Raw genomic sequence first — 9,850 nt, 5'->3', positions numbered from 1 at the left:
ATTATTATTTAGCTCTCTAATACACATATAAGACTACTTGGGGTCAATTACTTAATCATTTTGAACTGAATTTCTCCTTGTGGTTCATTCACACACTTTGGCTCCGTGCTAAATGTGCATGCTATCAATATGATATATATAGATTGTGCATGTGTGTAGACAGAGACAGGGATATAAGAAGATGGCACGGCACAGCAAGCCCCTCCCTCAGACTGACCCAGGAAACACTCCCTCTACATTTGCTTAAGAGCACCTCAGCACCTCCAGTGCAGGTTAGTGTTGCTAGGCACTATTACTACTAATACTACTAGTATACTTGTACTACCACTACTACTCCTACAACTCCTACTGCTCCTACTGCTACTACAACATCACGTGACCACTCTGAGGAAGATCACTAGTGAGCAGTCCAAAGTGTCAGGTATGAAAACAAACTTTTCGTCTGAAAAAATAACCTAATAACATACAACTAGTACTACTGCTACCATTGCTACTACTGCTACTACTACTACTACTTGTTTAGGTACACTACTAGTGATGTTGTTATTTATTACAAGCTACAACTGATCCTGCTGTATAGTTTGTTTATGTTCAACATTAGTTTTGCTCAAACAGATGAAAATGTGTTACTATTGTGAGTGTTATTGAGTTCTTGTTAATTACAAAGAAAATGATCACATTTAGCTTAATGTGAAGACTGCAATTATTTAAGGAAGTACCCTCTGTAAACTACAGTGTAATGACACATTATTTAAAACAAAACCTACTAATCCTGTAATATAAACCTCCACAATAATGTTCAGAAATGCGCCTGTGTGTCAGATGCCCTGTGTCTCCACAGTGAGAAAGCTGCTAACCCTGTAGCTTATTCTGAAAATACATGGGATTCTTGGATTAGTTTAGCAGTTCATATCTTATCTTCTCTCAGATTTTTATGCTCCTGGGTGTGTTTCAACCGTAAACTTTGAACAGAATCTTACTACTAAAACATAAAGCACAATCGTTCAAATCAGTATAGCGTTATCAGTCAGATACCAGTCCACTAATATGAAAACCAGCGATGGGGAGTAATTTCTGAGAGTTACTTGAGTAATCCTCCTGAAAGCTTACAAATTAAAAGCTTTTTCCTGTCACAATAAGTGATAATGACTTTCCACTTTTAAGGGACTTCAGTTTGATTTAACTATTGTTGATATGTTTCAGACATGTCCTCCACCAGTGAAAGGAGCTCTGAGGAGACATTCCTGTGCTCCATCTGTCTGGAGGTGTTCTCTGAGCCAGTGACCACTCCATGTGGACACAACTTCTGCCAACATTGCATCAATCAGACCTGGGACACTGATGGGCCATGCACATGTCCTCTGTGTAAAGAGGAGTTCCCGAGCAAACCACAGCTCAGGGTCAACACACTCCTGAAGGAGGTGGTCTCAGGGTCTAATGTGGAGAAGAACAAGAGCAGCTCTATGGATCACATGCCTCACTTTAAAGAGGTGCAATGTGACCTGTGCTCTGAGCCCAAGCTAAAGGCCCTCAAGTCCTGCCTGGTGTGTCTGTCCTCCTTCTGTGAGAGCCACCTCCAGCCTCATCTCACAGTCTCTGGACTGAAAAGACATCAGCTGATGGAGCCTGTGGAAAACCTTGAAGACAGGATGTGTCCCACACACCAGCGCCCCCTGGAGCTATTCTGTGGCACTGACCAGATCTTTGTCTGTACCGTGTGTGTCCTAGAGCACAAGAACCATGAGTTACTGTCTCTGGAGGAGGCGTGTGAGTGCAGGAGATCCTCTCTATTGCTGATTCAGGCTCAGAGCCAGCACATGGTGGAGCAGAGGAGGCAGAAGATTCAGGAGATCCAGAGCCTCCTGGAGCTGAGTGAGACAGAGACACACAGAGAAAGGGCTGTGGGGCTGCAGGCCTTCACTGCTCTCATGCAGTCTGTTCAGAGGCGTATGGACCTCTTCCTAGAGGAGCTCCAGGAGAAGCAGAGTCAGAGCCTCAGACGAGCCCAGGATTTGCTGCAGCAGCTGGAGCAGGAGATTTGTGATCTGGAGAAGAGTAGTGCTGAGGCTGAATGTCTCTCACGCTCTCATGACCCTCTCCACTTTCTACAGCGCTGCCTTGCACTCACGCCCCCCACTGGTCTTAAGGAGTGGAGCAGCGTGAATTTTGAGCTGGAGACATGTGAGGGCAAAGCAGCCCGAGCTCTGTCTCAGCTGGAGAACAGTCTCTCTCAGGAGTTTAACAAACAGTTCAAAGAACTGGCCTCAGAGTCTAATAAAGCTGAGCTGAGGAGAGCGCAGCAGTGTGCAGTGGAGGTGACTCTGGACCCAGACACGGCTCATCCTCGACTTGTTCTGTCTGAAGATCTCAAACAGGTTCATTATGGAGCTGTGAGAAAGAAGCTCCCAGACTCTCCTCTCAGGTTTGATAAATGTCCCGATGTTTTAGGAAAACAGAGATTCTCTTCTGGCAGGTTTTACTTTGAGGTTCAGGTCAAAGGCAAAACAGCCTGGGATTTAGGAGTGGCCCACGAGTCCATCAACAGGAAAGGAATGATCACTGCAAGTCCCGAACATGGACAGTGGAGCATCTCCTTAAGAAACAATGATGAGTTCAAAGCTTGGACTGGCCCTTGGACCCGTCTGTCCCCTCAGAGAGCTCCTCAGAAGGTGGGGGTGTTTGTGGATTATGAAAAGGGTCTGGTCTCCTTTTATGATGCAGATTCTGCAGATCTCCTCTACTCCTTCACTGACTGCTGCTTCAGGGAGAATCTGCTGCCATATATCAGTCCCTGTTTAAATGCAGAAGGAGCAAACTCTGCTCCTCTGGTTCTCACTGCAGTGGAGACTCTCAGTGATGTCCAAGTACCAAAGTAATAACCTAATGTGTTGTGTGGGAGCAGGGGTTACATAGGCTTGTGGGCTAAGCATTGCACAGTCTTCCATTAAATACATCATAATATAAAAATAATAAATTAAATATGTTTCTGATGTTACACAGTGCAGCTTTAAACTGTCCCTGTGTAAACCTTACATCATGTATATCTTATTTGTATCAGTCAGTCTGGTGCAAATATGAGGCCTGTGTTTAGTATTCATGATATTCAGGAGGAGCATACGTGCTGTTTGTCTATGGACAGAGATCGGACAGGAAGTGACAGTCCCTGAGGGGAAGGTACACACCCCCCTCTCTCTTTTCCCCTCTCTTCCTCCCTGTCTTTACCACTCAATCTCTCTTCCTCTTCCCCTCCTTCTGTCTCTCACCCTCTCCAAAACACCTGCTCAACACCTGCCCCCTACAGACAACACCTGGACACTGACCTTATGGGGCAGAAGAAATGCAAGCGGACAGTTTTTAATTTACTTTTGGGGTGAGGTTAAATTGGGGTTATTGATGCTTTTGAATTTAAATTAAAAGTAAATTAAAAATATTGAAAATTAGACCTGCTGTATTTAGTACTGTTATTTTCTCATCCTGTCTGTTCGTATCTTTTAATACATTTTATATCATCCCTCTAGTAATTAGGAGTTGAAGAGGCTCAGGAATTTAAAGCAAACCTGGTAGTAGCAGTAATAGTACCATTAGTATTAGTAGTATATATAGTAGTAGAAGTAGTAATAGTAATAGTAGTACTAATAGTAGTAGCAGTAACAGCAGTATTAGCAGAAGTAGCTGTAATAGTAGTAGAAGTAGTAATAATAGTATTAGTAGTCATAGTAGCAGTAGTAGCAGTAGTCATAGTAGCAGCAGTAGTAGTAGTAGTAGTAGCAGTAGTAACAGTAGTAGTAGTTGTAGTAGTAATAGTACCATTAGTAGCAGTAGTAGTAAAAGGAATAGTAGTATTAGTAGCAGCAATCGTAGTAGTAGTAGTAGTAGTAGTAGTAGTAGTAAGTAGTAGTAGTAGTAGTAGCAGCAGTAGCAGTAGCAGTAGTAGTAACAAAGGTAGTAATAACAGTAGCGGTAGTAGTAGTATTAGTAGCAGCAATCGTAGAACTAGTATTAGTAGTAGTTGCAGTAGTAGCAGTAGTAGCAGCAGCAGTAGCAATAAAAGTAGCAGCAGTAGCAGTAGTAGTAGCAGTAGTTGTAGCAGTAGTAGTAGTAGTCGTAGTAGTAGCATCAGTAGCAGTAGTAGTAGTAACAGCAGTAGTAATAACAGTAGCAGTAGTAATAGTAGTAGTAATAGCAGTAATAGAAGTAGTAGTAGTGGTCGTACTAGTAGCAGCAGTAGCAGTCGTAGTAGCAGTAGTTGTAGCAGTAGTAGTAGTAGTAGTAGCATCAGTAGCAGTAGTAGTAACAGCAGTAGTAATAACAGTAGCAGTAGTAATAGTAGTAGTAGTAGCAGTAGTAGAAGTAGTAGTAGTAGTAGTAGTAGTAGGTGGTGGTGGTAGTGTATTATTTAAAACATCTTTCCAACTCTCAATTAAGTTTTGCTTTCCCAGTTTGATTAGCTCGTAGCAATTTTCCATTTAATTATTTTGAAAGACTTTAATATTGGTTTATCCTCTGTTTTTACAAATGAGTTTAGTTTAATTGCTCTCAGGAAATGACTTTGGCTTTGGGCTTCGTATTCAAACCAAAGTCATGTTTGTTAGTGCGTGTAATTAGATGTAAAATACAACAAAAACACAAAATTACTACAAAATAATTGTACCATTATAATCACGCAAGTTTAGCCACATCATGCTAATCAGTTCTATTCGCCTGGACTATTCACAATAATAATCACATAATTTAGAACTCAATTTAGTTCCCAATTTTGATATTACAATGATAATTTAAAAAAAAAAAGTTTTAGTAGTAAATGGTGTACTGTCCCGGTATATCTTGAAAAAAAGAAAAGAAAACAAACAAACTAACAAAATGATAACATTGCTAACAACGTGCTAATAGTGCTAACAACATGCTAATATTGTTAACAACTGCTAACACTAATATAAGAAATGACAAAAAACTAAATTGTATTGTTTCTTTGCAACCTAAAAATCTAAATATTAAAAATTATGTTTGAATTATGGTGTTTGTGCTATATTAAAGGTCCTATATTACACAAATTAACTCTTGTGAGCTTTAAATGATGTTGTAGTGTTGTTACATCTAGGTTGACCAGATGTCTAAAGTTTTGAGCCCTGCGTCCCTTTTTTTTTCTCTTTATACAAGAAATGGCCCTATTTTGGACCATCTTGATCCCTGCCAACAATAAAGAGAGGCATAAATTGTCATTTGTTTAGGTAAAATACAGAAATGCTGCTTAAAAAGGATCAATACACAAAGAAAATGTGACTATACTGACTCATGTTAGGTCCGAGTGCAGAACCATTTTCCTTAATTACTCACTCATTTTCCAATTTTATTATTACCAACCAACCCAAACCAGGGATGTCCCAGTTTTTTATTTTGAACATCTGCTCATGTCCTCAAAAACAGACCTGGAGTTGTATTTGTTTCATTTACACATGTTTGACTAACTCTTTATTATTAGTCTGTCTACATTTCCAAAGCTCAAAATGCTTTTAGGGTTAACAGCTACCTTTTGTTCAGTATAGATTGGCAATTATGTGAAATTATCTGAATAAGTGGTTCTCAAACTTTTTAATTTGCCATGTAAGAAACTCGTTGTCCTTCTGGGTATCCTTCGATCTAAAATCTGGTCTAAAACAGGACTTCTATTGATGTAAACGAGGACAAAACCACACAAATCTGGATTAAACTGACTCTAAATTCTGAATGAGAGAATTGTGTACCATACCACAGATGAGTTCAGCCTAAATATGCGGGATTTGTGTATTAAACATGTGTGAATGAAATAAAACACAACTCCAGGTCTTATGATGTTGTGATGAGGAAACAACATTATTTATACCACAGATCAGAACATAGCGTAACATGGGCCCTTTAAAGTAAACATATGGATGTATTCATGCAACAGCAAACATTTGGGAATACTGTACCTGTCTGGTCTGTCTACAATGTTAGTTTAGTTCAGTGTAATTTTCTTTTCAAACCCTTCAACATTTTTGGTCTCGCGAGAATTAAAGGAGGATACCACGTTGTCTGTTGCCATAGAGACGGTGGAGGAGAATTCTGTGTAAATAAAAAACATATATATATATAGAGGTAGTACTTATAGATCTGAAGTTACTCGTCAGCCAGTTCAGTCAGACAGGAAGGGCATCTGGTATAAAAACAGTAATACAGCAGTCATTTTTTACTCTCTATACCCCCTCTCTCTCATCTCTCTCTCTCTCTTTCTCTCTCTCTCCTCTCTTCCTCCTTCTCTCTCTTACCCCCTAGCCTTTTCTCTCCTCTCATTTTCTCTTTCTGTATAATTCTCTCCCTCTTTTTTTTCTCTCTCTGCCTCTCTATTTGTCTTTCTTTCTCTCTCTCCCTCTCTTCTCTCATCCTTCCATATGCAGTTCTCTCCCTCTCCTACCCTCTCACTTGCCCCTCTCTCCATATCTCTCCCTCTTCTTCTAGTCTTTCTTTACCTCTTTTTCTTTTCATACCCTATCCCCTCCACACCATCCTCTCTCTCAAGCGCTCCCTCCCTCTTCTTCTCTCTCTCCTACCCCTCTCTACCTTCCTCCCTCCTCTCTACATCTCTCCTTCTCCCTCTCTCTACATCTAACTCTCTCTTGCCTTTTCTCAATCTCTCTCTCTTCTTTCTTTACCTCTCTACCACCTCTGTCACCTTCTCTCTCCATCCTTCTCCTTTCTCTTTATCACATTCTATCCCCTATCGTCTCTCTCAATCTTTTTCTCCCTTTCTCTCCTTTCTTTCCCTTTCTCTCTCTCTTTCTCCCTCTCTCCCTTCCACTCTCCTCTCTCAATCTCTCACTCTCTCTATTCCTCTTGCATGCCCCTCTCTCCATCTCCCTCTCTCTCTGTTCTTTCTTTACCTGTCTACCTCCTCTTTCACCTTTCCCTTCTCTCCGTCTCACCCTTCTTTATTCCACCGTTTCCTCCTCCTTTCTTTTTATCACATTCTATCCCCTCCACCCCATCCTCTCTCTCAATCTCTCCCTCCCTCTTCCTCTCTCTCTCTCTCCTCCCCCTCTCTCTATCCCTTCTCTCAACTCCTCTTTCCCTCCTCTCCTCCTCAATCTTATTTATCCCTCCCTTTCCTCCTCCTTTTTCCTTTCACACTCTATCCCATCCACCTCATCCTCTCTCTCTCTCTCTCTCCCTCCCTCCTCTCTCCATCTCTTCTTCTCCCTCCCTCCTCCTCTCCCTCTCTCCCCACAGCAGTGACTGGGGCAATAATAATGAGGTTCATAATTAAAAGAGTTCTTGGTTTGGAGCAGGCTCAGCTCAGCAGGAGCCCAACACAGACAAGAGCCAGAGGAGAGAACACTGCAGAGAAACACATCTACTACAGAACTGTACTACAGGGGTATGTTATAAAGATGTAATTACTATAGTATTACAGTTGTATCCCTATTACATTGTCCTGTTAAATCTTTTTTTTTTTTATTATATATAAATATTGAGCCTTTTCACCAATAAAACGAGTTGTGCTTAAAGGTGCATTGTATAACTTTCCTGCTGGAATTTGTTGAACCTTTCTATCTTCCTGGAGACCAAATCAGTCCAAGTTACAGGTCAGATCTGTGGAGAGGTGACCCCATTCACAGTCAGAATGCCTGTTTTTAGATATTTTTTATAAAAACAAGCTGTAATTGAATAAATGTAAAGTAGAGCTGTTCAATGTCATACTGTGGGACATTCCAGGTAAAGCAATGATAGAAATAAGCCAGTCTGAAAAAAGAAACTAATAACATAAATTATCAGAAGGCCAAATGAACCTCATTAGACTAATCAGGTGAAGTACCCTCAACCAAAAAGTTACATACCTTTAAAAGCAGTTTCTGATTTCTGTTTTACTGTCTTAAAAACGTAAAACACAGAATAATTAATTTAAAACAAGAACTGCTTATACAATCTGTACTGGGAGACAGGCCTTAAAAAATATAGATTTTCTTATAAAGATAACCCACAATAATCAATATAATTACAGGATATAGGAATTGATGGGTTTTGGATTTGACTATTTAAAATGACATTGATGGTACACAGTGTCATCTGACAGAATCCAAGGTTAGTCCTGTTTGAGTCTTGGTTCAGTCCTGGTCTATCCCTGGGTCACAGTGATTATAGTCCTGGTTTAGATCTGGGTTAATCCTGGTTGAGTTTTTGTTTAGTAATTTGAAAGAAGAATTATCTTAGTTAAAACTATTTACCAATTTATACGATGTGCTAGTAATATCAGTCATCTCAACTATCACTGCATACTGTATTTTACTTATCGATCTCCATGGAGACAAGCAGGTGACAGCCAGATCTGTGGAGAGGTGACCATGCTCATAACAATGCATGTTTTTCATCACATTGTTAAAGTTCACAGATAAACAAGTTGTAAATGAATAAATGCAATATGGATAATTAATGTAATGCCATACTGTGTAACATTATAGGCCAAGCAGTTGAATGGAAACAAGCAGAAAAGTTTTCACACCTTTAACTTCGAAGGTTATTTTATATAGCAGCCCGTAAATATAAAAAGACATTGAACATAAAAAGAATATAGTGTTTAAAAATGACTGTATTATAAAGGGAATTGAAAAGCTCTTGTCACAAATGTTTCCTATTATTCCTTTATTGAAAAGCCAAAACACAAAAGAGAACGCTCTGTTATTGTTTAGTTAAGAGCACTCAGCTTAAATATGACTTCATTTTGCACTGAAAGCACCAGTTTAGACAAAACATGGAAAAACCTCGACTCATATAATACTTTGCATTTGAGGTAGTAGTAGTAGTAGTAGTACCAGTAGTAGTAGTAGTAGTAGTAGTAGTAGTAGTAGTAGTAGTAGTAGTAGTAGTAGTAGTAGTAGTAGTAGTAGTAGTAGTAGTTGTTGTTGTTGCAGTATTAGTAGTTGTAGTCATAGTCCTAGTAATAGTTGTTGCAGTAGTAGTAGTAGTCACAGTCGTATTTGTAGTCATAGTAGTAGTCGTAGTAGTAGCAGTAGTCTTAGTTGTAGTCATAGTCGTAGTAGTAGTAGCAGTAGTCATAATCGTAGTAGTAGTAGTAGCAGAAGTAATTGTTGTAGTAGTAGTCGTATTCGTATTCGTAGTCATAGTAGTAGTAGTAGTAGTAGTAGTAGTAGTAGTAGTAATCGTAGTCGTAGTTGTTGCTGTTGTAGTAGTAGTAGTAGTAGTAGTAGTAGTAGTAGTAGTAGTAGTAAGTAGTAGTAGTAGTAGTAGTAGTAGTAGTTGTTGTTGTTGTTGCAGTATTAGTAGTTGTAGTCATAGTCCTAGTAATAGTTGTTGCAGTAGTAGTAGTAGTCACAGTCGTATTTGTAGTCATAGTAGTAGTCGTAATAGTAGTAGTAGTCTTAGTTGTAGTCATAGTCGTAGTAGTTGCTGTAGTACTAGTAGTAGTAGTAATCGTAGTTGTTGCTGTTGTAGTAGTAGTAGTAGTACTAGTAGTAGTAGTAGTAGTTGCCATAGTCATATTCGTAGTCATAGTAGTAGTAGTAGTTGTTGTCGTAGTCGTAGTAGTAGTTGTAGTAGTAGTATTCAAAGTAGTAGTCATTGTAGTAGTTGCTGTAGTAGTAGTTGAAGTCGTAGTAGTAGTTGTAGTGGTACTAGTAGTAGTAGTTGTAGTCGTAGTAGTAGTTGTAGTAGTACTAGTAGTAGTAGTAGTAGTAATCATAGTCGTAGTTGTTGTAGTGGTGGTGGTAGTCGTAGTCGTAGTAGTAGTTGTGGTAGTAGCAGTAATAGTAGTCGTAGTCATTGTCATAATCATAGTAGTAGTTGTTGTTTTAGTAGTAGAAGTAGTAATAGTAATACCCAT

General features: G+C 39.4%; 1 protein-coding gene across 1 annotated transcript; it reads left to right on the top strand.

The window, feature by feature from the left end:
- Nucleotides 1-209: 209 nt before the first annotated feature.
- On the top strand, nt 210-3,845 carry LOC110173243 (E3 ubiquitin-protein ligase TRIM21-like). Its single transcript, XM_020939238.2, has 2 exons — nt 210-272; nt 1,204-3,845. Exon 2 carries the CDS (start codon nt 1,206-1,208, stop codon nt 2,874-2,876), a length of 1,671 nt encoding a protein of 556 aa, XP_020794897.2. The 5' UTR covers nt 210-272; nt 1,204-1,205; the 3' UTR covers nt 2,877-3,845.
- The last annotated feature ends 6,005 nt before the right edge of the window (nt 3,846-9,850 follow it).

This window comes from Boleophthalmus pectinirostris, unplaced genomic scaffold (genome assembly GCF_026225935.1).
Source record: "Boleophthalmus pectinirostris isolate CB_2022bp ecotype Guang Dong unplaced genomic scaffold, ASM2622593v1 HiC_scaffold_11, whole genome shotgun sequence".
Lineage (NCBI taxonomy): Eukaryota > Metazoa > Chordata > Actinopteri > Gobiiformes > Gobiidae > Boleophthalmus > Boleophthalmus pectinirostris.
The sequence above is the reverse complement of the archived record's forward strand: the minus strand, read 5'-3'. Positions and strand labels throughout refer to the sequence as shown.